Source organism: Solenopsis invicta, chromosome 16 (genome assembly GCF_016802725.1).
Source record: "Solenopsis invicta isolate M01_SB chromosome 16, UNIL_Sinv_3.0, whole genome shotgun sequence".
NCBI lineage: Eukaryota > Metazoa > Arthropoda > Insecta > Hymenoptera > Formicidae > Solenopsis > Solenopsis invicta.
In genome coordinates this window covers 12,548,542-12,575,767 of record NC_052679.1, presented here as the reverse complement: position 1 = coordinate 12,575,767, position 27,226 = coordinate 12,548,542, and the positions used below count along the sequence as shown (strand labels likewise).

The window sequence follows — 27,226 nt, the reverse complement described above, 5'->3', positions numbered from 1 at the left end:
TTCATAAATTCTGATTGAATTCAAAGAGATCAATTCTGAAAAAATTTAAAGCATTTATTAAAAAAATGTAAATTTAAAATATGAAAATTTCTGTAAAGTTATAAGAAAATTTTGAAAATAATTTTCCTCAAGAAGTGGAACATGACCTTAACTAAAATAAAACAAAATAGTTTATTACAAAATACCCAATTACATGCAAAGCAACTAACAACACATAATGCTATTTAATTTACACACACACACACACACACACACACACACACACACACACACACACACACACACACACACACACTCGCACGCACGCTCGCTTGCTCGTTCGCTCGCACGCACGCACGCACGCACGCACGCACGCACGCACGCACGCACAGACATACATACAAACATACATACATATATATACATATATATAATAACGCAAAATATACATATATATAAATTATTCCAACACCACGCTACTAATCTATAAAACTAATAGTTTACCACATATTTTTTCAATTTCTTTAACAAAGTCGTTATTTACTTCTTGATAATAAAAATTAAATTGTAAAATCAAACATTAATACAATAGAATAATAGATTATTAAATGTAAATCTTCTTAAAGTTTGCTAATCATATTTTAAAACAGATTTATTTCACAAATGCTACATGTCATACAAAATTTATATAGGATTTAAAGAATTTTAAACTTGTTTGTCCAATCGTATTTTCTGCTTATAATTGTTCATATGTTCAATAATATGTCTTTCAATTGTACTATTATTGCAATAAATCATGCAACGTTGCGCATAATTTAATTTGTAAGCTTATATACGTAAATATATTAAACATATTCTCTCATTTTTATAAAGTTATCCTAATTGTACCCTATCCATCGTATGTATCGATGTAGTAATGGAGACTGTTACATGCCCCAAAATTTTGGGATACTAAGCTTTATCTTACTGTGTTTCTTTGCAACCATTCGTATTCAAAAATTTCAGTTTTAAAATAATCTTTGACCTTTATTTTTAATCCTCTCAAAGCTAACGTTAAAGTACAAACGACATTGGAAATATATCTGTACTATTGAAACATAAAAACGTTGTATATTTTATTAGTATGATTCATTTAGTGTTATTACTTTACACCTACATCACCTTTGTGATTAAAATAAACCTAAATAAGCATATATATATTCAACAACATCAGTTTTGAAACAATCTTCGATCTTTATATTTGATTTTCTGAAAGTTAATAATTGAACAAAAAGTTACACGTCATTTTGTTTAACAGTTGTACAAAAATCTTATTTATCACATTAAAAAGAAATACATAAAAAATTTAATTCCACGAAAATTGTTTCATGTAAATAGTCTCCTCTATTGTATGATATTATATAAAAAAACATAGTAAATTGGTTTTTTTAATAAAACTATGTTACAATAAAATAATATACCCTTCAAATATATATATTCTCTTCCTGTCTAAATGATATCATATAATATAGTTATGAAAAAAATATCTTTATCTTAATACACAATTCACAACAGAGATAACTGTAACCACTTTCCAAAACTTTTGTGCATAGGCAGATTATCTTAAAAACATCCAAATTTCATTCCTATGCCGATTTCAACTAGAACTTTAACATTAACATCTTTCAGATATCTTTAAGTAAATATTAGCTTATCTGGTAATTTGTAATAATATATAAACATCTGGTCCATTAGAGTTATATGAACATATAATGTTTATAGAAAATATATAGATACATTGATTCAAATTCCAATAATAATGACTTAATTGTAGTACTAATGTACTATCAAGACTATTAATAAGTCTAACTGAGACAAAGGCCAATATTCAAAACACACTGACAACGATGTTATAATTCTTAACAATTTAAGATATTACTTTTTATGTCAGGATTATCATTTAGAATGGAATAACAACGTTCTGTAAACTAAAATAGTTAATCATGTGTACATGTGTTTATGTCTTTCAAAACAATTGCTATGATTGTTACAAAAAAAATAGCAATTAACAGTATTAATTTTAATTATTTTTTAAAAGTGTCTAAATTTGATAATTAACTTACTTAAAAAGTCTATTAGAAAAAATTAATTCTAATTGTAAAAAAAATGACCAAATAAACTGCAAGATGTCAGGATACTCGTTATACTCATATGTAATAATTTATAAATTAATTACATACCATTAATCAAATTTTGTGTGCTTCGAATAATAATAAAATACATTGTGCTCTTCAAAATTAACAATAATATACAGATAGAAATTCAACTATGAAAAATATATTTATGTGTATGCGTATTCTAATATATTTTTCCCAGTTGAATAATAATACATTTTAGTATACATATTTATATACGTATGAAACTTACTTTAACTTTTATCATTTTATATATTATTTTTTTCTTAATTTTTCTATAATACAATAATATATATACTGTTAGAATCAATTTAATATTTATAAACATTTTAACAATAAAATATCAAACAATTCGGCAATTATTTATATGTGTATATCATAAAGAATATTATTCCTGATCTTAAAATATTGGGGTAACAAAAGTTCGTAGTGTTTTATTTTAAAGTAAAATTCAAAAACAATGTTTATACTATAAACATTTATATACAAATTTATTCAATTACATATGTCATTTTGTTCAACTACTTTTTATTATTTTTGAGGCAGCTTCATAATTTCACCCTTTCAGAACTTGACAGCTTTCTGGGTTTGAATTGATTCAAATAGTTTTTACAAGCTTCCAAGGAAGTTCTTTTAGAGATTAAAGAATTCTTTAGGGACTAACAAGGAGATGCTTTCAATTGCGAAATACAAAATTAGATGAGCCTTAGTTTATTTGAAAAGGGGGATTAAGAGTATAAAAAGTCTCAGAGCGTTTAAGTGCATGGGCCTTTGTTTCAGAGAAATTTGCGTGTGAAGTTTGGCATTCGCCACGCGGTACGTTAAGTATTGCGTGCTAGGTTAAAGCGTGAAGCGCGGTGGATAAAGAGACTAAGACGCACGTCGTGTATTTTGTCCTCGGTGGTCACGTGAAGAGAGATGTCCAAAACCTTGCAGTGCCAATTTTTTTTTAATAATAGCAACATTTATCAATTGTAATTAATTTTTATTATTCTTAGCAAGATATTAATCGTTATATATTATTCGTTATATAAAAATGTAATAATCAGAAAGTTTGCATATTTATTCAAGTTTATTTATTTTTATTCATTATACAAGTCTGACATTGCTGTACAATGTTGGAGGTGAAAATTTACGTAAAAACGTTAAAAATATTTGTGTATATGTATACATATCGTTTCGAAGCATGAGACTCAATTAAAATGAATCTTTTGTATCTGCGTTAGAAAAAATTCTGGATCAGGTATTTGTTCTCATGTCAGCATATGCGCAAAGATCACAACTTGAAAAATCCGTTAGAACTACATAGCGTAAAAAAAAATAAACAAAATAAATATCAAAAATTTTAGTAATGTGAATCAATTATGTTTTCCTGCAAACATACATAATATTTAATGTTTTTGTAAAACACGTTATTCTTTCATACAATGTTCATGGTGTACAGTTTGTGTTTCCAATGCTTTTACGTAAATTTTCACCCACAACATTGTATAACAATGTCAAAATTGTATAATAAATAAAAATAAATAAACTTGAACAAATATGCAAACTTTCTGATTATTACATTTTGTTTCATGTAATAAATAATATATAACAATTAATATCTTGCTAAGAATAATAAAAATTAATTACAATTGATAAATGCAGCTATTAATGAAAAAAAAATTGGTGCTGCAAAGTTTCGAACACCTCTCTTTACCACCGCCGAGGACAAAATACAAGGCGTGCGCCTTAGTCTCTTCAGCCACCGCGCTTCACACTTTAACTTAGCGCGCAATAATACTTAACGTACCGCGAGACAAATGCCAAACTTTACATGCAAATTTCTCTGAAACGAAGGCCCATGCACTCAAACGCTCTAATACTTTTTATATCCTTGACCCCGTCCACCTTACGAAAACTAAGACTCATCTGATTTCGTATTTCGCAATTGAAAGCATCTTCTTGTAAGTAGTAATTTAAAGGTGCAAGATCAGATAAATACGGGGGAAGGTAACATCTCAGCTCAGCTCCAATTTCTACAAAAAGATGTGGAGATCTGGAGTTGTTTTGATAAAAAATGATCCTCTTTTAGTTAGTCAATTTCAAACGTTTCACATCGATTGTTGCCTTTAATCGATTTAATTAGTAACAGTATTTGTCCGAATTCAACACCTGAGTGCAGAAAGAACTTCCAATTTCACCAAATACACAGTCTCATCTTCTTTAAATACAAATTATCTTTTAGAGTGGTTAACAATTGCTTCCCAGGACCTTTTTCGTTTCACATTGTTGCAAACAATCCATTTTTTATCGCATAAATGTTCGTTCCAAAAATGGGTTGTTTTTATTGCACTTGAGCAAAGAATTTCTAATGAAAATCCGATCTATTAAAATTTTTTTCATTAAATTGTAAAGTGCTAAAATATTGCGGTTCATGCATCTGAGTATCTCTAAACTTCTTACAACGCTCATGCAAGATATATGAAGTATCTTTGATATATCTCGTGTCATACAATTTTTTCAATTATTAATTTGATCATCATTAATGACCGCAAGTCTACCGGAACGTTTTCAATTTTTCAGATCAAGATTACCATTTTTGACCAAGCAAACATTTATGAACAGTACTCTCAGCTACAATACCATACCAATAAGGACCTCTTTCACTAATTTTCATTAAAGCAAACCGACCTGTTAGTCCATTGGAATTGACCAATCGCATTACTTGTTATACGAAATGGCAAATACAAATGATCAATGGGTTCCAATGGATTAACCGGTCGATCAACTAACCAAAGATTGATGAAAGAGACCCTAAATGATACAAATATTTCTATGCAAAAGAAGCACATTTTTCGCGACATTGCGAGACAGTTGGTAACATGACCATAGATGGGCAATCTTTGGGGTGGGGGATATTGCCGTCCATGGACGGCAAAATGAGCAAAATCAATATTCTCGTACGGTTCCACATACGTACTTTTGTCTAGAAACTGTGACGCATGCGCTGAGCGTAGAGTCAAATGCATGAGCGAAGGTAGTACACTGAGCTTTCATAACATGTAACCGGAACAGTCACAAGAAAACGCCACGCGTCGAAGTGTTCAATAACGCCTGTGAATATTGTGCGTTTTCAAGCAGTTGAAGAATGGAAAACAAAGAAAAAGAGGATTTGATGCAGTGCACATATCGACACTTTGTCAAAAGTCTCACGCAACAAATACTACGCGACATACTCGGTGTTTACCGAATATGAAAAACAGCACAAAATAACAACGACAACGCAGAATGTATTGTACGCATATTTCGAAGAGTTGAGTAATAGTCGTAAGTAAAGGAGTGGGAATGTTTCACAAACGCGGCGCGTGGCGCGCGTGGTAGCGCGTAATCGCGGAGAGGTTAGCCGGGCGCACACACGTGCTCGGCAAGGTGGTCGGGTGTTTGAATCGGAATGTTGGCGTGCGGTGGAAAAGTGTATCATTACAAATTTCAGAGTTGAGTAACATCAGAAATAATGGTTTTATTAGAAATAGTTTTGTTAGAGTCGTGGAGGGGAGACTTCGCCGCCCCTGAACCCCCCCCCCCCCCCGACTAAGAGGCTTCGCTTCATACACCCCTGACCAGGGGGTTCCGCCCCCTGGACCCCCGCTGGGGGAACGGGCTTTGCTCTCCCAGACTCCGCTTTCGCCGCGCATCATAGAGATGTTGCAATACTCTTCTGCGGTGTGACGCAAAAAGCGTACTTTCTTTGCATAAAATATTGTATGCACCATGGAATCGAGCGCCACACTACGCCTCGTACTGAAAATATCCTCTTCAGTCAAGAACGGCAAAACTCGGTTCCGGGATACATAATGTACTATTATATTTGCGTTTCTTTCTTTTCAAAAATAAAAAACCATCAGATGACAAAAATGCATCTTACTCTCTTTCTCTTTCTATTTTTACTTTTAACATAAATACGCTTAACATTCACAAATTCACACACATCGCAGAGAAAAAAGTGTTAAAATGTTCACCTATCAAAATTTGTGTATATATGTCATATGTTTCAGCCACACTCACCTATTGAAAAACGTTACGAACTTTTGTTCCAACCCAATATAATTAGTACAAAACGTCTCCATATCAGGCTCGAGATCGATAGTTTTATATTACTCAAGATCAATTTTTTATTAGTCAGAATAGGGAGAAGTAAAGGCAAAAAAAGTAGCAAGAAAACCAACCTAGGTTAAGCTCGTCGAGTTCGTCAAGCTCGTAAGGTTTGATATCGGCTCAATACTTCTTCATTCAATACAATCGATAGTGTGTATATGTGTGAGCTATATATGATGCAATTGTTTCAAAATTACAATCCTTTCTAAGAAAAAGAAATACTTATCGCAAGGTTAATTTTCTTAGAAACTTCTTTTTTTAAATGTCGCTTCCCTAAATTTGCTGTTTCCAGACTATAGGTTAGCCTAGACGTTAGTATTGAAGATATCCTATATCGAACCTCGGGTCAGGCTTGACCTTGAGCTCAAAAAGTTCAAGCTTAAACTCAATAAATGTTACAATATTATTTAAAATTAAATAATATTTCTAAAATATTATAAAATTATATAATATTAATAAAAAAAGTGGTTATACAAAATTCTTGTAAATTCTGATTTTAAGAAATAGGAAACAGAAATATTTTAGATATAAGAGATATCTACTCATAATAATATTATATAAATATTATATAACGAGTAAATAATATTATTTACTTCAATACATTAAATTATTGGGAACATTATAACTTTTAAATGAAATAATTTTAAAGTTTATGAATATTTTATGTATAATAATTCACATTACTTTTTGATAATAATCGTAAAACATCTTTATAATATTTCATAAATATTGAAATAATATACCACAAATTGTAAATAAAAACGGACATATAAATTTAATACAATATTTCTATAATATTAAAATAATATTAAAAGTATTGAATAATATTCTAGGAATATTGTAGCTTATAAGTAAAATCAAGCCTCGATGTGGAAGTCGAGCTTCTAGTATCGCAGTTGAATCTGAGCCTGAGATACGAAACATTGTACACATTTCTATTACACATACATATACATATACATATATATATATATATATATATATATATATATATATATACACATATACATATACATATCATACATGCATATACAATATGTTTTGAGTATTCGTTTAAGACATTTTCTTGGGTCAATATCAACTTTGGTGACATTTCGATACGTTGGGGACAGGTCTCAAAAAATATTGAAGTTAATTGCATATTTTGGGGACTTTTTGTCTCCATACTATACGATTAACCTCAATAATAGTCAAAATTTCTTTAATGAATGCTCAGAACACACACGCGCGCACACAAACACATACACGCAAAAGATGCTCAAAAAAAGTTGTTCAGTAGAAAGTATGCACCATATTAAATAAAAAAGCTTTAGAAACATAGGTCGAAAATTCAACTCTTTCCAAAATAGATAATCATGTATATTAATATCATGACTGACTTATCGATTTTTACGTGTTATACACGATTTAATAAAAAATACCTCATATTCGCCTTATTACATAAGTACATTTTTTAATAGAAATGACAATGATATAATTTTTTTTGAAAGTATGAATCTTTAGCTTTAAAACGTCGTAATGTAAAGTTCTTCAAAGTTTTTTTGTTGCAAAAATATAATTTTTTTTTAAAGTGGATTTTTAGATGCCCAAAAATACCTCATATTCTCCATGTTACATAATTATACTTTTTAAAAGGAATGACTTTGCCAAAATTTATTTTGAAAGTGTGACTCTTTAGCTTTAAAACGCCGTATTTGAAAGTTCTTAAACGTTTTTGTTGCAAAAATATGATTTTTTGAAGAAAAAGTGGATTTTTAACCAATTTCTCATTTTTGCTTAATGGTTTTGCTTTTATAACTTCACAATAAATTATTTTTCGGCAATGCCGATTGTATAGTCACACTCCTGAGATTTTGAACTTTTGTTTAAAAAGAAAATCGTAGAAAAATATTGATTGTAATCAAAGTTATAGCTTCTCAAAGTTGGAAAAGTCTCTTAGATCCAAAAATGTGTTTCCGTATTTTACAGGATCGGTGTGTTTAAGGGTTAAAATTACAATATATATTATATATATTACAATATATATTATACAGAATGTTGTTACAACTAAAAAAAACCAATACACAAATACGTCATCTTGCTTATGTATGACGTTCATTATCTTACTCATAGTCGTGTTTATTTATTAAATGTAAATGTTACAATACAAAAGTTAAAAAATATTAATACGTTATTGTATACGTTTTTAGATATTCAATCTGATGATTTTATAAAGAAAATATTTACTATAATTATGTCATTCCTTATAAATAAAGACAAAAAAATTATACGTGCATGCAAAACACATTTTTTATTATAATATTCACTTTTGTAGACAGAGTGAAATCAAACTACTACAAATTATTTATTAATATTTGAAATCTCTAATGAATTATACATGATCATCGTTTGTTATTAACTTAGAAAAACTAACAATTCGTCATATTACCTATTCATAGTCTTAAATCCCTTTTCTTCAAATCAACAAAAAAATTAATTTATGTGAAAAATAATACGTTCGGTAAAAGACACTTGTCACTAGCATCCCTTTAAAAGAGTATTCTAGTTTGATAAATCAACCAAATCAATTCTTTTTTCAATAAGTTTTATAATCTCTGTGTTATTAAAAATAAGTCTGTAAAATGATTTAATAAAATTCGAACAATTTATTGTTTTCGCGTTTGAAAAAACTCGGCATATGGGCAAACAATGCGCAATTTCACGCAGTATAATGACGCAATGAAACGAGCAAGGTCTTTATTAATTTGTTTGTAATAAAAACCAATCTTTTTATTCATCTCCTATCAAAAGAGAAAAAGAAAGATATACATATATCTTAAATCCATATTTTTGGACCTTATCTCAGGCTTTTCCCAGAAACTACTGAACCGTTCAACTTTTGAAGCAAAATATTCATAATCCTTGTGGCAATGGTTTAAAGTAAAATTTTTAAAGATCTTTAAAAGTTCTTTTATAGCTTACAAAAGTTTAAAAAAATTTGCAAAATTCTAATGTAAAAACGTTATTTTACTTGTTTTCATTTCAGAGTAAAAACTTCATAAAAAATAGCCTTTGAAATGATCCTTCAAAGGATTAGAATAACTCCCTTAGTGTGAAGTAATGCTTATGAAGCATTCATCAGATAAAAGAATTATTGCTTCCTATAGCATCGAATATTCTTTGTACTCAAATATCGAAACTAACTTTAAAATCTTAGAGTGTCGATACACATAAAGTAGGAGAAGGTAGAGCAAGAGATAATAGTTAAGGGTTGATGATGAATAAAAGGTTTTCATAATCAACAAATCATCTTTACTTCTTAAACATTCTTTGGATATCAATCTTTCAATATAACTATCATTAAATAAAATCTTCACAAAATTGTGAACTTTATTAAAAAAATAATAACAAAGGCATTTTCCCTATTTTGCCCTACAAGTAGAGTAAGACGGTTATCTTGATGGGCAGGATAAATACATTTTAGAAATATACTATAATTTATCATAATGTTACAAGTAAAAAAATTAAACAAAATAAAGAAATCGCAAAAAATATAAATTATGGTCTAACTCAATAACACAGCTATCTACTTCCACTTGCTCGTGTGTAACTTTCAACGTCCAAGGGGCCACATCTAACGCGTATACTCAATTGTGAATCATGAATTCGAAGACGGCGATACAGAGGATACTCCGTTTCCTGCCTTGCTCCACCTTTTCGTGTGTGTGTGTGTGTGTGTGTGCGTGCGTGTGTGTGTGCGTGTGTGTGCGTGTGTGTGCGTGTGTGTGTGTGTGTGTGTGCGTGTGTGTGTGTAGTAAATGAGGACATTCAAAACATGGATTATAAACATTAAAGTAAATTTTCATGTCGCATGCAAAACATAGCAATCAATAAATCATGATACAAACATAAAATTGTTTATATTTCAGAAACGGTTGAATTTTCGATCTATATTTATTAAAATTTTATTAGTTAATGTGATGAGTACTATCAATCACATAAATAATGAATGCTTTTTTCAACCCTGTACACACGCACGTAAGCACATATTTTATACGTGCGTGCGAGAGTGTGTGATCTGTTTAAATTATTTGGATGTAGTTCTGAAAAGGTAAATTTGGCTGCAAATTGGTATACTACTATATTTTGGGGTGCTGATTACGAACATCATAATGAAAGTCACCGACAACGCCATTTTTAAGATAAAAAATCAAGATGAAAATTTAGTTTTTTTTTAATTCTTTTTCATATATCTCGGAAAATATTAATTTCCTAGAAAAAAGTGTAAACTAAAAAATAAAACTCTTGAAATTATCTACAAAAAAGCTCCTATGCATAATTTTCGTCGCAACGGTGTATGCAAAATCATCAAAAAATAAAATAAAAGCATAAAAAAAAATATTGCAAAATTGATTGCAATATATTCTGTATATACAGGGTGATTCAAAATAACCTATTGGTCCCGAAGCTGGCTTATTCGTCGAATCGAATTCTGAGACGATTTTTCCTTTTGCAAAAATTTGTCCGGAGCTTAGTTTTCAAGTTACAATAAGAATTAGTTAGCGTATGACGGGTCAGGTACAAGTGGTAGACAGGGGCGGCGCGACTCACTGTTACACGTGGGTGTTTCCGTGGGGCACCTCCTGTGCTCAAATGACTGACAAAAGTACACGCACCGGCATAAATGGTGTCTCTCCGCGCTGACGCTCGGCTGCCGCACACACGCGAGCTACGCGAGACGCGCACGTATGTGTTTCGCGGCAGCGCGGCGGAGGTCGGGGTGCCGGCAGAAAGTAGTGGGGGGCGTTTCGATACCGCATCTTCCTCGCTCGACGCTGGATCGAGAGAGAAGACACGGAATCGCGGCGCTCGAGAACCTGACGGAAATGGTATCCCTTGCGCCTATACGGCTGGATACCGCGGTTTGTCGCGCGCTGTTGTAATTTTTAATTGTATAAAAAAATTTACTCGGATACAAATATTTGTTTGAAAAATAATGTAAATAGAATTACGATTTTTAATAATAAATTAAAATTATGTCATCACGGCAATACAGCATTTACACAAAGAGAACAATTTTCTTCATCTAAGCAAATGATGTCTGTTTAATATCATAAATTCTTCCAAGAAGATTTTATATTGTTGCTTATATATGAAACAATGAATTGTTGAGTTAACATTTAATTTTTTTCTGTACTGTAATTACTATAATTGACGTAAAACAATACTCTGAGAGAAGAACCGAATGAACGTCTGATTTTTCTTAAATTTTGTACAGTAATTTGTAACGTCAAAATATGAAGAAGTCTGTCATTTCTCCGAGTATTGTTTTACCTCAATTACAATCTCCTTAGAAGAATTTATGATCTTAAACAGACATAATTTGCTTAGATGAAGAAAATTGTTCTCTTTATGTAAATGCTGTATTGCCGTGATGACATAATTTTAATTTATTATTAAAAATCGTAATTCTATTTACATTATTTTTCAAACAAATATTTGTATCCGAGTAAATTTCTTTATACAATTAAAAATTACAACAGCGCGCGACAAACCGCGGTATCCCGTATACCAGCCGTATAGGCGCAAGGGATACCATTTCTGTCAGGTTCTCGAGAGCCGCGATTCCGTGTCTTCTCTCTCGATCCAGCGTCGAGCGAGGAAGATGCGGTATCGAAACGCCCCCCACTACTTTCTGCCGGCACCCCGACCTCCGCCGCGCTGCCGCGAAACACATACGTGCGCGTCTCGCGTAGCTCGCGTGTGTGCGGCAGCCGAGCGTCAGCGCGGAGAGACACCATTTATGCCGGTGCGTGTACATGGACAGCACATTCCTATTTAAACTTTCTCTCTCTCTCTCTCTCTCTCTCTCTCTCTCTCTTTGTCACTTTAATTATGCTACATTTAACTTGTCAAATTTCGATCTATCATCCAGCCGTCAAATATCGGGATAACCGTGAAATCTTCAAGCAAGTTTACATTATTATAATAAATGTACGCCCGCGAATAATAAAAATTAATGCAAATTAGATTACTTAAATGTGCACTTGCAAGTTAAAAGTAGCACTTTTAAAACGCACAAAAAGGGATAGAAAGAAGAGAGAGAGAGAGAGAGAGAGACGGAGGGGGGCTTTGAACAAGTTTAAGCACGTTTACTACGCACACGGCGATCAGCTTATTGTTTCCACGATGCGACAGTTCAATTTAAATTTGTCCTTTATCCAGATCTATCCCTCGAAGTTGTTTCATAGTTCACCACATTTACACTATTTACTCTGCATTTGATTGATAAACGCGGAACTACGCGACGAATCGATAGATCGACTTTATTAATTACTATTAATCACTACTGTAAACACTATCATTTGATGCGTTAAAATTACTCGAAGAAACACATATTTACGTTACGATCACACAACACGTGTTCACTCGACGATATGAAGCAGTCGACTGAATGTTATTGGTTATGTCGTTATAAGAGTGTCGAACGATTGGTTAAAGCCATAAGTCAAAACGCGGTAATTCAAAATGAAAATATTGATTAATACGATTTACATCGATACAATTTATTAGAAAAATGTAGCAAATGCATGTTTATTATTACTTGTTGAAAATTGTGAGTGACTTTATCAAGATAATTATTTAGAATATTTATTATAAAAAAAACTTCAAGGATATAATTCTTGAAATCTTCTTGCAGCAACGGATAATCTGCCTTTTTCAGGGCAACCAAATATTTTATTTCGATGAATATTTTCACAGTTTTCGCAAATATTCAAAAATAAGAAATAAAAAAAAATGTTTAGAAAAAATTGATTTTGATAAAATTATTTCTTGAATATTTAGAATGAATAATAATTATCTTGATAAAGTCACTATCATACAATTTTTAACAAATATTGATAAACATGCATTTGCAACATTTTTCTAATAAATTGTATTGATGTAAATTGTATTAACCAATATTTTTATTTTAAATTGCCGCGTTTTGACTTATGGCTTTAACCAATCGTTCGACACTCTTATAACATAACCAATAACATCCAGTCGACTGCTTCATATCGTCGAGTGAACACGTGTTGTGTGATCGTAACGTAAACACGTGTTTCTTTGAGTAATTTTAACGCATCGAATGATTGTAGTGATTAGAGTAGTAATTAATAAAGTTGATCGATCGGTTCGTCGCGTAGTTCCGCGTTTATCGATCAAGTGCAGAGTAAATAGTGTAAATGTGGAATAATATGAAACAACTTCGAGGGATAGATATGGATAAAGGACAAATTTAAATTGAACTGTCGCATCGTGGAAACAATAAGCTGATTGCCGTGTGCGTGAGTGAACGTGCTTAAACTTGTTTAAAGCCCTCTTCTCCCCCGTCTCTCTCTCTTTCTCTCTCTCTCTCTCTCTCCTTTCCTTTTTGTGCGTTTTAAAAGTGCTACTTTTAACTTGCAAGTGCACATTTAAGTAATCTAATTTGCATTAAATTTTATTATTCTCGGGCGTACATTTATTATAATAATGTAAACTTACTTGAAGATTTTACGGTCATCCCGATATTTGACGGCCGGATGACAGATCAAAATTTGACAAGTTAAATGTAGCATAATTAAAGTGACAGAGAGAGAGAGAGAGAGAAAGAGAGAGAGAAAGAAAGTTTAAATAGAAATGTGCTGTCCATGTACTTTTGTTTTTCATTTGAGCGCAGGTGCCCCACGGAAATACCCACGTGTAACAGTGAGTCGCGCCGCCCCTGTCTACCACTTGTACCTGACCGGTCATACGCTAATTCTTATTGTAACTTGAAAACTAAGCTCCGGACAAATTTTTGCAAAAGGAAAAATCGTCTCAGAATTCGATTACGAATATGCCAGCTTCGGGACCAATAGATTATTTTGAATCACCCTGTATATTAATTATATATATTCTGTAAAAAATAAAATAAAAGTAAAAAAAACATTGTTTCCACGCGAAACAAGGTTGAGTTGGATTAGGGATTAGGTTAGGTTAGGTTAGGTTAAATATGACAATGAGCGAGGTCGCTCAGCGTGGTCCCACCCCTCTCCCCATGGGGGTGTGGACCGGTATTTTTGCACGCGCGTGATGATTGCCATAGCGGGGGCTAACAAACGCGTAGAGAAGAGGTATGCCCCTTGAGGTGTCGGCGTCGGGATATTTGCCCGGTCGACCCTCTTGGGGCTTGGAATGCAAGGCACCGAAGGCTGGGAAGCCGGAGGTGTCGCAAATCCGCATCCTGGTTAGGGCGGCTGACTGTCCACTGGTCGGCTGCTAACTTCCGAAAGGGGAGTCTCTGCTCTTGAGCGGAGACTCGTTTGGGTTAGGACGGATCGCAGTGCATGCTCAGTCCGATCCCGTGATCCGTCTCAAGCCCAAACGCCGGAAACAGGGTTTAGTGGGTATACCGTTCCTGGTTGGGTCGGGAACCTCACACACCCCGTGTCCTGTCCCCGCAGGGCACGGAAATGCGGCAACGCATTCTCCAACTATAAAACAAAAGGTTAGGGTAGATAAATCGGGGAGGGGATGCAGAGAAAGGGCGGAGCCCCCCCCCCCTACGCGTTTACTTCTCACGCAAAACAGTAGTAAACGTAAAAAAAACTCATTGTAAAATGGTTTTTCTATTATAACGATTAAAGTATGAAATTGAAGTTCCACGTAAAGCAAGTATTTTTCATATTATCTCGTTTTTTTCAAAAACTTTTGCTTCTATGCAAAAAATGTACAATACATAAATGATGTATTATTTCAACAACTATAACTTTTAGTTGAAACATTTTTTGATTAAATTAATATTTATCAAAATAATATTAAAAAACCGATATATTTCTAGTATTTTTAATTTTTTACCTTGAAGACGACCTTGTCGGTAATTTTTATTATCATATTCGTAATCAGCGCACCAAAATACAGTAGTATATCAATTTGGAGTCAAATCGGAGGATTTACCTTTTCGGAACCTTATCCAATTATTTTAATCAAATATAACACAGATTAAGAATTTGTTTGAATTAAAAGACTTGTAATATATTCCTGCAGAAAATAGCTATTAAATGAATCATATTATTATTTTTCAGGATTTTCTTACATCATGATTATAAAAAGTAAATACAGATATGTAACGTTATGTATATGTATAATTAAATTATTTAAATTATTATGCGGAATATTTATTTACAGAAAAATCAATAAAAAAATTTCTATAAGTTTGTGTTCGTATAACGTTTTGTTATATGTATTAAAAATTTAATTCTTGTATCACAAATTTCTTATTTTTAGTTTAATTAATGGTCATTCACTCGATAGAAAAATCACTCAATGAAATTAAGTGCAATAATCATATTTCATATGCATCGCATATTATTAAGATCACTGCAAATGAATTTATATTTTATTACGCAAATATTACTAAAGAATATGTGAAAAATTTTTTACTCTAGCTTGTACCTATCACAGAAATATTTTTTTGTCAATCAATATCCAACTTCGATATCTAAGAATAAATGAATTAATGTACATATATAATATGTGCGCACACATACATGCATTCATACGTACATCCCTATACGCATAATCGTATATAAGATCACATTTATGCGTTATGATTTTTCTTAAACCTCTATTTTAAATCTTGTTTTCATTAAAGATCAAAAAATTAATTAATTAATTATAGATCCAACCAATCATCATCAGCATATTTTCAATAATACTTAATGTCGTAATGGCAGTATTAATAACAAATGGAGTAACAATAGTTGTACTATATATAATACTAGACATACAAAAATGCAATAAATCATAATTATACGCGAGTAAATGCCATGTAATTCTTAGAGAATGTTTTGTTATGGCATAATTCTGTGGAATTAGATGTATGGACGCAGACACAGGAAAAATGAGTAGAAAGATGAACAACTCACTCCTGTTAGAGGGCAGCCAAAGTAGCACTATCATCTTCCACTGTCTGTAAACATGTGAAATATCTATTTTTGGCGCTCAGAACCATGACAATCAACAATTGTACATTTCATGCGCCACTTAGAGTACCTAATGAAATTATGTAATAGATCGTATTTACATGAATGGATTTCTAAATTCCATAAAAATGCTTTGGTTCCTATTGCAAAGAAATGTTAACATGAAAAATATATATAACATTTAGAGAATTGGAAAGATTATATTAAATTAATAAAACTTGTATAAGAACAAATTATTTAAATGTTTCAAATTAAAACAACTTCTATTTTAATTGCTCCGATTTTGTTAGAACTGAAAATATCTCTTATTGCTTAATAAAATAATATAAAAAACATTGTTTAACAATAAATAAAATTTTTGGCAATTAATTCTGTAAAAAATACAACAGACTTTGCATTTAAATAATTTTTCAAATAACAAAAAATGTAACGAAAGATACTCCTTTTCCTATTTCTCCTTTCTCTTCTCATTTTCTGGCATTTTCACATTTCATGCAAAAATGCACACATCAGTTATGTAGTTACATATACATGTACATCTCGTATAACCCGTAATGGTCACACTTCCAAATAATAACATAGTAATCACATGTAGTCATGTAGTCCACTGGACCCCCTGCACAAAATCAGTCGCTATTTACCAGCTTTTTGATATTTCGTCGCAAAAATTTTACTGGACATACCTTGAAGTCTATTCTTTATCATCCAATAATTTTTTTAATTAGAATTTATCATAATGAACAAATTCAAATAAAAAAAATTGCAAAATTTTATTTTTTTACAAAAATATTCATAATTTTTAATTTTTGAAATAATTCAACAAAAATTTAGGAGTGTATTCTCAAGAGAGTATACTTTCAGATAAAAAGTAGTTTCATAGAAGGTTGTTCAATTTTGAATGGTCTGTATACCTTTAAAGTTAGAAGAAGGATGTGTGGGGTCTTTTGGACCGGATGACCATTACAGGATAAATATTGTCCAAATTAAATTAATTATATTAAAATGTCTCATAAAAAAATATAATAATAATTTAGCTATTTATCCATACAGCACCAATAACTATGGGAAGTTTTTAGAAAGATTTCAACTTTTTACATTTTATGTATAACAATCCTGGAAGGACCTTACAAAATATCATACAAAATGTTACAATATAAATATTTCCAAAATCTATTACATGCAGTAAATTTGAAAACATACACAAAACTATACAAAACAAAAAGTCACCACAACATCAAAATGACGTCAAAATGGTTTTAAAATAATTATTCAAAGTAATTTTCGATCAATTACGATTCATTTTTATATCGTTTTGTCATTATTTTGACTTGTCTATTTAGATATGGCTTGTAATAATACTAGAACAAATTGTTGTTCTAGTATTTTTACAAGCCATATTCAAATAGAACAAATCATTAGACCAATATATGTATAATATTGAAGCAATAATATATATTGATCTAATATTGATCCAATAACCATATTAATGGATCAAGTAATGTAAAAGTACATAAAATAACAAATAGTATTTGCCTGAATTTTTAAAATTTACGTTTTTTTTAATTTACAAAACTTATTTCAAATTTTTTAAAACAAAAAGTCAACAAATGTTATCAAAATATAGATTCTTTAAAGGACTAGGGCCCATAAGACTGATTTTTAGTCCCAACAACGACTCAATTAATTTTCATTGGAATATCTGTGTAGAACGAGTAATGCATGAGAAAACGTGATTTCTAATCGAAAAAATATCACGTAAAAAAAGAATACGTAATGTATATTATAAATATGTTAATATCGATTGTTTATAAAAAAATAGCGTTTATAGTCGCAAGTAAAACGCGAAGTAGCGGAATCAAATCATTTCTATAAATCATATAATTCTAAATGTGTGCACAAATCATGCTATACAGTAAGTCAGTAGTGCAACATCAGTTAAATGACAAAATTTCTCGAGTTTTGCACAATTTTACAAAATTCAAACGTATATTGAGATAAATGCAGAAAAGGTAACAACTTAGTATTCGTATATCGTTCGTGCCATTATGTTAGAAATATGCTTGATTAATATGACGTTGATTAGACTGCAGGGCGCAGTAAAGCAACATAAGCTTGAATGATAAAATTCCACACGATTTAACGGGATTCAAATTCATATTGAGGCAAATGCAGAAAAACTACGTTTGATTAATCTTAGCTCCACACATAAGTACAACATACTTAATTCAATTTTTACATTGCTGAAATTTTTTTATAATATAATTTGAAGACTAGGATTAAGTTTAAAAAAAAATCAACTATCCATAGATACATTAAGCCTCAGGCACATTTTTTTACATTATTCCCAATATGAAAATAAACAAAAGTTTAAAAAAAACAGCTGATATCTTTGTGTAGAAAACTTGTAAGTTTACGGCGCTCTGGAAATCCCTTTATTTTTTTTTATTAAATATACGTTTACTAGTTTCCAAATAGTATAAAAGTAAATGCATGAAAAAGTAGAATTAATAAAAATTATTTTAGAGTAATTTATACGCATTTTACGATTGCATTGTAACATTCTTTCACTTTTTGCATACTAACGTGTGCAAACGCTGTGAAACTTCCGAGATTTTCTTTGAGGTTCGTGCTTCTTAATTATATTAGGACCTTAACTTAGTTTTCGACCGCAAATGTTAAATGGCGATGTAAACAGTTCTAGTAGTCATTACTAATGTATCTGGTACTTTTTCCTAGTTTTGACATTTCTTAATAACATTCAGTCAGTATACACAATTATTTGGGTAAACAACAATTTTTTTTTTTTTGTAAAAAATGGAATGCGTTAAAGTGTTTTTTCGACATGTGTTTTTGCATTATTTTGATTTAAAAAAAAGTGTAGCAGAAGTTCATCGATTACTTGAAAAAGGTTATGATCAAGCTCCATCGCATACAGCATGTAAAGAGTGGTATAGACAATTCAAAAGTAATGATTTTGATGTAAATGACAAACCACGCTTAGGACAGCCAACAAAATTCGAAGACGATGAATTGCTAGCATTATTGCATGAAAACTCAAATGTTAGAAGAACTTGGACAAGAGCTGGGAGTTACTGAAGCAGCTGTTTCCAAACGTTTAGACGCCATGGGAAAGATCCAAAAGGAAGGAAAATAGGTACCACATAAATTATCTAAAAGTGCCTTCATAACCGTTTCAATATCACGGTTTCCTTGCCTGTCAGGCAAAAAAAAGAAGAGTTTTTTGTGGCGTATTGTGACTGGCAATAAAAAGTGGATCTACTACAACAATCCCAAATGCAAGAAATCATGGGTAGACCCAGGACAATAATCAACATTGCAGCCAAAACGGAATATCCATGGTCATAAAGTAATGCTTTGCATTTGGTGAGATCAGCAAGGAGTGCTGTACTACGAGCTGCTGAAACCAAACAAAACTGTTACTGCCGATGTCTACAAACGTCAATTGAACAAACTGAATGATAAGCTGTTGCGAAAAAGACCAGCAATAGTGAGTGACAGGCGCAAAGTTATTCTCCTTCACAATATCGCCCAGTTGCCAAAAAGATGGAAAAAAATTGTAGAAAGTCATGGAAAATACTTTCATTGAAATAACTTGTACAAATTTTTTCCAATAAATGCTTTTTCTCAGCCTTTTTCGAGTGGAAACTAAGTTAAGGTCCTAATACATATAATAATAATGTTTATTCATTACAATTTTTCATTCACCATGTTATATTACAAATAATAAAATTTTGCTCATTAGTTGTAAAATCACGTTGTTGATTTTTCAAAAATGTCGATTTTTGATACTTTAAATAATTAAACTTTTTGGAACGATTCATATCAAACTATTTTTTTGTTAGTCCAAAGAGTCGACTGATCCATTGGTAATCAATACAGTATCATTTGTGAACACATTTAAAATTATTATATGACTCAAAGAAGCAATTTGGTTTTGATTCTTCGCGTTTTACTTGCTAATGTAGGCGCGATTTCGCATAAACTGTCGATTTCAACATTTTTGTACATTACATATTTCTCCTTCCATGATGTTATTTTTTTTTCTTAGAAATCCTGTTTTCTTATGCCTTACTCACCATACATGATATTCCAATGAAAATTAATTTGGTTGATGTGGGGTCGAAAATCAGCGTTATAAACCTTGATCCCTTTTACTTTAAATTTTTATTTAATATAATAAGTTAAAATATTAAAATAAATGTTATTTATTATTTAAAGTACTAATACTGCTTACTCAATTTATACTAGTATGGTTATTATTGTCAAATAGTTCAATTATACCAAACGCAAAATAATACAATATATATTGTATTTTATTATTGAACACATTTCAAATATTATTTACATTTATTGTACTAATTATATTGCAAATAAAAATGTATAATAAAAATAATAAATATATTTTATAAGTTTTATTGTAACCTTTTAGTTTTTGCAATCTTTTGAATATAATAAATTTAAATTTATTTGTGAAATATATTCAGAAGATTGCAATTCGCAATATTTCAAAAAGATTTCAACCATTTTTCAATTTTTTAGTAATATTTCAGAAATGTAGATTTTTTTCAGTAATTTTTCAGTACTTTTTTTATTAAATTTTAAGTGCAAGATTCGCATACATCTTGCAATTTTAATGCTGTCTCAGAAATATTACAGATATATTTCTCAATTTTTTTTAAATGTTTCATTTTTCAGTTGAAATATTTCTGAAATACCTTTGAAATTTTTCAGTGCTGTATAGGAAGTCTAATTCAAATCTCGAGATAGCAAATAATTAAATATTTTACAGGGTTGGAAAGCAACGGTTTTTTTTTACTTGTAACGTCATTACCGTGATAATTACTTTTTTCTTATTGTAATAACCAATGGGTAACAATGTTACATTATCTTTGTACATTATCTTTAATAGTAACGCACTTACAGTTTTACAGTAACAATAACAATTTGAATAAATACTTTTATAATTTATACAATTTCTAACAACGCGCAGATTCAGATTAGTGTAGAAAAAATACTAATAGCAAAAGATTCCAGTACTCTTAAGGCTCTTGCAGATATATTCTGTAACTCTTAACAATAGTTTCGTTATCGTTATAATATTATTGCGCAGATATAATATATGATAAAAAAGCTATGATTTTATAATGATAATAAAATTATCGTTAAAAGTTACAGAATAGATCTGCTGCTGGCTTGATTGTCAAATTTGCGTTAACAATAGCAATAATAGACAACGGTGGAAAAAAGAATCATCATATTGAACATATTGATACAAAATATACAAATCGATATACACATACAATGTTCCAAAAATGGGATATAAGCCGATTTGGAAATGTGGAAGCGGTCAAAAGGAACAAAAAGGTCTTTGTCATTTTAGGATATCCTATAATTATCGACTTAAAAAATAAAACGTCTAAATTAATGTGCGGTGACGGCACGACTCGCGAACTCGTAGCACGGCCCATTGTGCCGTGTTACTTTTCTTTCGCTGCACGTCAACGCATGGAACATTTTACTTCATAAAAGTAACACATTATCGTTACTATTACTTTTTGTAAAAACTCGTTATCGTTACTAATTTTAAAAACGCGTTATCGTTACCATTACTCAAAAAGTAACGATTTGTTATTTTTTTGTAATACTAAAAAAATATTAAATTTAAAAATTACATTATTTATATTAATAATCCCAAGAAGTTTAATAAATATTTTTACTATTATTAGTACATACATAATAATACGTGAAAAGATAATATATATTAAATAATTGATTTTATTTTATTACTAGAAAATAAAATTTTATGTACTTTTTACTTATATTTATAACAAAAATTCATGTACATCTAATATTAAAAATATTATTTTATTCAAGAAAAAGTAACCAAGATAGTAACGACTTGTTAATTTTTACGGTAATAGTAACGGTAATAGTAACCAGTTACTTTTATAAAAAATTTTTCTAACTTACCAACCCTGTTTTATAATAATATAAATTTTGTACACATTAAATTGAACTTTGTTAAGTTTAAAAACATTCATTTAATAAGTAAACATGTTTTAAATTAACGTTCTTTTTCTTTGTAAATTAGTAGGAATGAAGTGGAAAATATATAAAATATATAAATATGTATAAAATATTTTCGTACAAAAAGCCATGCAAAATATATAGAAGAAAAGCAATACCAATGATAAAATAAAACAATAAACTAATTATTAAACTATTACAAATAAAATTATTCCATGCAATATTACATCATAAAAAAATTCCAAATACATTATTCGTTTATATGTAGGATAGAATTATGAGTGAGACAAAAATACTTTCTTTTTATTAAAATATTTAAACAAATAATAAACAACTAAAAATATAAAAATAGCACAAAACAAACTACTAAAAGAAATAGTATATTGAATAACATATTTGCTTTTTCAAGCAAACATATCAAGTTAAACAAAAATCTATAAATCTAAAAAAAGATGCTTTTGGAATAACATTTAGTACATCATATATACAAAAAATATACTCTAAAATCTGTTAAACTTTAAAAAATTTATATTAATAATATATGGGTATGTGCATAAAAATTCAAAGAAAATAATATAGTACTTACGTTATTAGGATTTTGAGGTGCTAGTGTATGTTTACTCATAACAATCGTAGTAGTTTTAAGATCTTTAGTGCCCCCGGGTGACTTTGGTGGTACAACCATATCAACAGGACTATTCGATTTGCTTACTAACGATTCCGCCGCACGTACAACATCCAATACCTGTGTCAAAGCCAAAATGAATCAGAACAAATCAATGGAATGAATTGAATTATCGTACATAATTAATTTGAAATTTCTGGAAAATCAAAGAGAAACCAAAAAGTTAAATTTGTTTATTCATTACTTATAATACACGTTAGCAAAATATAAATATCACTATTTCTCTATTTAGTTGTCCTATTTCGTAAAAAGTTTTGTTAATAATTCATCAATTTTAATCTGCGAAGTGTTTTGGCAGTCCTCAGTCACATATGCATTTCCATAACTTCTTCGTTACAGACATATCGTCGCTGATGCGGAGCTTTTTCTAATGGTCTAAACAAATGGAAATCGAAAGAAGCAAAGTCACATAAGACTGTAAGCAAGAGAAGTTCAAATTTCAGTTGTCCTACAACAACTTCATTGTTTGGTTAATTTGAGATCATTATGGATAAAGCCCATTAAATAAAACACCAAATTAATCATAAGTTAACCAGATAATAAAAAATTGGGTCCTAGAACTTAAAACGATCCCGCTTTGTGCACGGGCAGTGGCAACGGCGGCGAGAGCGCAAGGGATCGCAGGGAGACAATTAATTTCGTACGCGATGTTTTTCGGTGAACAAAATAGATATTGAATTTATTGCAAAATAGTCGTGAGAAATACATAAGAAAGTAATAATGAACGTAATATAGAAAAAGAATACAAAAGTAATAAACGTGATGTAAAATAAAAAAAGAGTAGTAAATGTAATGAAAAAGAAAATAACAGTGAGCGGATAAACAGCGGACGCTATAACGGACGGAAAACAAACGGACACTTCGCGAAACTATTTACAGAAAATCCGAAGACGGAAACAGGTGCCTATGGCACGGCCTATCGGCGTTTTACGCGTGCACCGGCAAGATCGCGTTGTGTGGCGATCAGCTGTAAGGCTAAAAATAGCCTCGCGCTGTTTACGACAGTCAAGCGTTTGTAGGCCCGGTGAGTCGCGGGCACGGAATGAGACGCAAGGTACAAATCCGTACGGCGGTCTTCGTAGCGCGACGCGTAGCGGTTAATACTGCTGATAATTTCCCGCGGGTGGCAACATCCACGCCAAGAGCACTTGGTAGAGACGCGAAATTCCTGCACCCCTGATCGTGGAATGTTGCCAAGAGCAGAAAACTGGAGTTGGCTTCATGTCGAGCAGGCAAGATCGCTTGCCGGAGTCCAAGTCGCTTGAGCTCGGTACTCGATGGAAAAGCGGGATAGGACCGGTTACTGGCAAAGAGTACTCCGCGGAAGTCAAGGCGCTTGATTACTTTTCTGGACCTGGATGGCGTCTCTTAGGCGAAACGGAACGAGAGAAGAAAGCCTCAACTCTCGCGATCGGTCGGCTTATACACCCGCATTTCGAGGCGCTCGGGGAGACGTCGGCTCTTGTCGGTGGCCAGCATCCCCGCCATTCAAGACCGGGTATACGTGGCGGAGTCGGTATGTGTGTGGCGCGGTGTCGGCGGGCGTGCGAACGCGTCAATGTACCGAGGTCGGCCAAGTACAGCTGTACTGGCCAACAATAATTCGCGCGTACAGAGCGCCTGTCTAGGCGCTTCGTTACAAACTTCCGAATGTGAATAAGCGTTATCGAGCAGAAGCACATCTTTCAATAGAAAATTAATCTTAATCTTGCTTTTACAAATTCCATTTGTTTAGATCATTAAAGGAAGCTTTGCATAATCGACAATATGTCTGTAACAAGGAAGTTATAAAAATACATATGTGACTTCGAGAACAGCCACAAGTAGCATAGTCAATAATGTGTCACTGACAAAAAAGTTAAGTAATACACACATGATCGCAAGGGTAAAAACTTTCTTCGTAGATGGAATCAGAAGACTTATAAATCATTATACAAATTTTTGCAAAGTTGGACGACTGTATTAAAAAATAATGTTATATACATTTTTCTAATATATGTGTTAATATGTATTGCACGCAAGATTAAATAAATTTACCTTACTTTTTGATTTCTCCTCGTACATTGCAATACATCTTCACAAACTTGTACAAAATAAGTACATTTTTTGTAAAAATTAAAAAAAATGACTTTCTATATTAGTTGTCATAGTATATTTTTAAATTTAGATCGCAGTAATCAGACAATATTTCAAAAAAATTTTTTTTTAAATTAACTTTACAAAGTGCCGAAAAATTGATCATGTACAAATAAAGTAAATAAGTCTCACTTTTTCAGGTGTAGATTTTTCTCTTTGCTCTGCAAGCGCACGCTCTCGTTCTTCTTGTTCCCAGGCAACAAGTTCGGCTTTCATTTCTTGTTCTTGTCTCAGAATCGCAGCTTCCTCATCATCTCGGTCTAAACTAGATATACTTTGCGATAGAGATTTAGTATCATCCGTAGTTGGATCTTTTGATTCATGAGTTTTAACTTTGTTATCCCTATTGTCGTGTAACGGTAATATTGATTCAACTTCGCTTTTATCATAACCCTTACACACAACCAGTGTAATAGTATTTCCTGAACAACGAAGAATGTTGACAGCTTCTTGATGAGTCGCACCTAATAATGATGTGCCATTGACTTCCAATAACCTCATTCCAACCTATTATAAAATATATAAACTTAAGCATAAATTAAATATGTTAAAATAAAAAGACAAATACACAAGTATTATAAATATATATTTACCTTCAATCGACCATCTCTCTTAGCTGCGCCACCCGTATTAATCTTAGATATAAAAACGCCCTCATCGGTATGATCTAAAGGATTGCCTTTCTGTCCTCTTCGCCCTCCTTTAATGTGCATACCAAGCTTTTCACCTGCTTCCTTTATTATTATCAATTCCTAAAATAAGTTACAGTCTCTTCATAACACAGTTTACTATTTCTTTTTTTCTTATTTTAAATTATCTTATATTACAAAATTATAAAAATAAAAGATATTGTTACTTACATAAAACTATAACTTATTATTTTATTTAATAATAAATAACCGTTTTATTCAAAAGATGTATTATTTTATATATAATAAACCATTTAATTTGATCAATTTCTGCACATTTTAGCAATATTCAAATTTAAAAAAGTAAATTTTAGAGGAATAAAAGTTAATATGTGAAAAATTGCAAAAACAGATCAAATATGATTAAATTTTTGTAGAGTAAGCTATTTTTATTTAATATTTATTACTAAATATATCAACAGCATGATAAAGCACAAAAAGCACTTCAATATAAAGTAAAAAAAAATACTGTGTGTGAAATTGCACGCATAGTCAAAAGCGAATCACTCATGATAGTGAAATTTGCAGCTTTGGTGTAGGGATAAGCATAAATGAGAACAAAAATTACGGTCATCTCAAATGCATCGAGTACTTACTGTCACAGGAATGTACTCTATTTCGACCAGCTTGTGGGGCAAATTATAAAAAAAATTGCATTAGGTCAGGAAATAATCATTTGCTAAAGCATCAAGTGCCATTATGTTTGCAACTAACAAAGCATTCCTTAAAAATTTTAACAAAATAAGAAAGAGAAGCTTTTTGAAAATTTATTTATTTAATATAGTGTTAATAATTTTAAGCATAAAAGTTCAAGTTTTTTTCTAAAGAAGACTTCGCTAAAAAATGATTTTTTAAATGTGCATGTGTTTATAAAAAAAAAAAAATTATAATAATAATTTAAAGATTTCAAGAAAAGTCATTATATTAATTGTGTTGCATACTCAAATATTTCATAGATGCGAATAATATTACGTACATTTGTTTAAAAGAACACGCATCATCGTACAGTTTATCCCAAAAGTCTCGAGGCAGTTAAATATCATAAAAATAAAGCATTATCGTAAAAAATGTTTCAGATAAAAGTTTTATGATGTGAAGGCGGACAAATAAAATCAATTTTCAAAAAACAATTAATACTTAATTTTTTATTTTTTTACATAATGATTCTTCTAATAGTTTTGCATATAAAAATACTAAGATAAAAAAAAAATCAATAAAATATTTTATACTTTTATTTTGACATATTTTGATCGTTCTGGGACTTTTGGAACACTACATATTTTAGTTATATAATATATAACTAAATATAATATATAACTAAAATATATATCAAATGGCAAAAGAATATGTGTAATTTTGTAATATATAACTGCACACACACATAGAGTCATATTTATTTCTAGTCTT

The 27,226-nt window shown here is 30.9% G+C and overlaps 1 protein-coding gene across 8 annotated transcripts in view; it reads right to left on the bottom strand.

The window, feature by feature from the left end:
- The window catches only part of LOC105202532 (protein lap4), a 190,931-nt gene that overhangs the window by 51,490 nt on the left and 112,215 nt on the right, over positions 1-27,226 (bottom strand). For 7 of the 8 annotated variants that reach the window (XR_005576583.1, XM_026139151.2, XM_039458965.1 and 4 more), the window contains exons 23-26: positions 26,416-26,445; positions 25,724-25,882; positions 25,263-25,637; positions 22,896-23,054 (exon numbers count right to left, since the gene is read on the bottom strand). Coding sequence is in view for 7 of the 8 variants with exons in the window: in XM_026139151.2 (XP_025994936.2) it covers positions 22,896-23,054; positions 25,263-25,637; positions 25,724-25,882; positions 26,416-26,445 (723 nt within the window). In the remaining variant the exon portion in view is untranslated. The remainder of the gene's footprint in view (positions 1-22,895; positions 23,055-25,262; positions 25,638-25,723; positions 25,883-26,415; positions 26,446-27,226) is intronic. The other variant, XM_039458964.1, reaches the window with a different exon arrangement.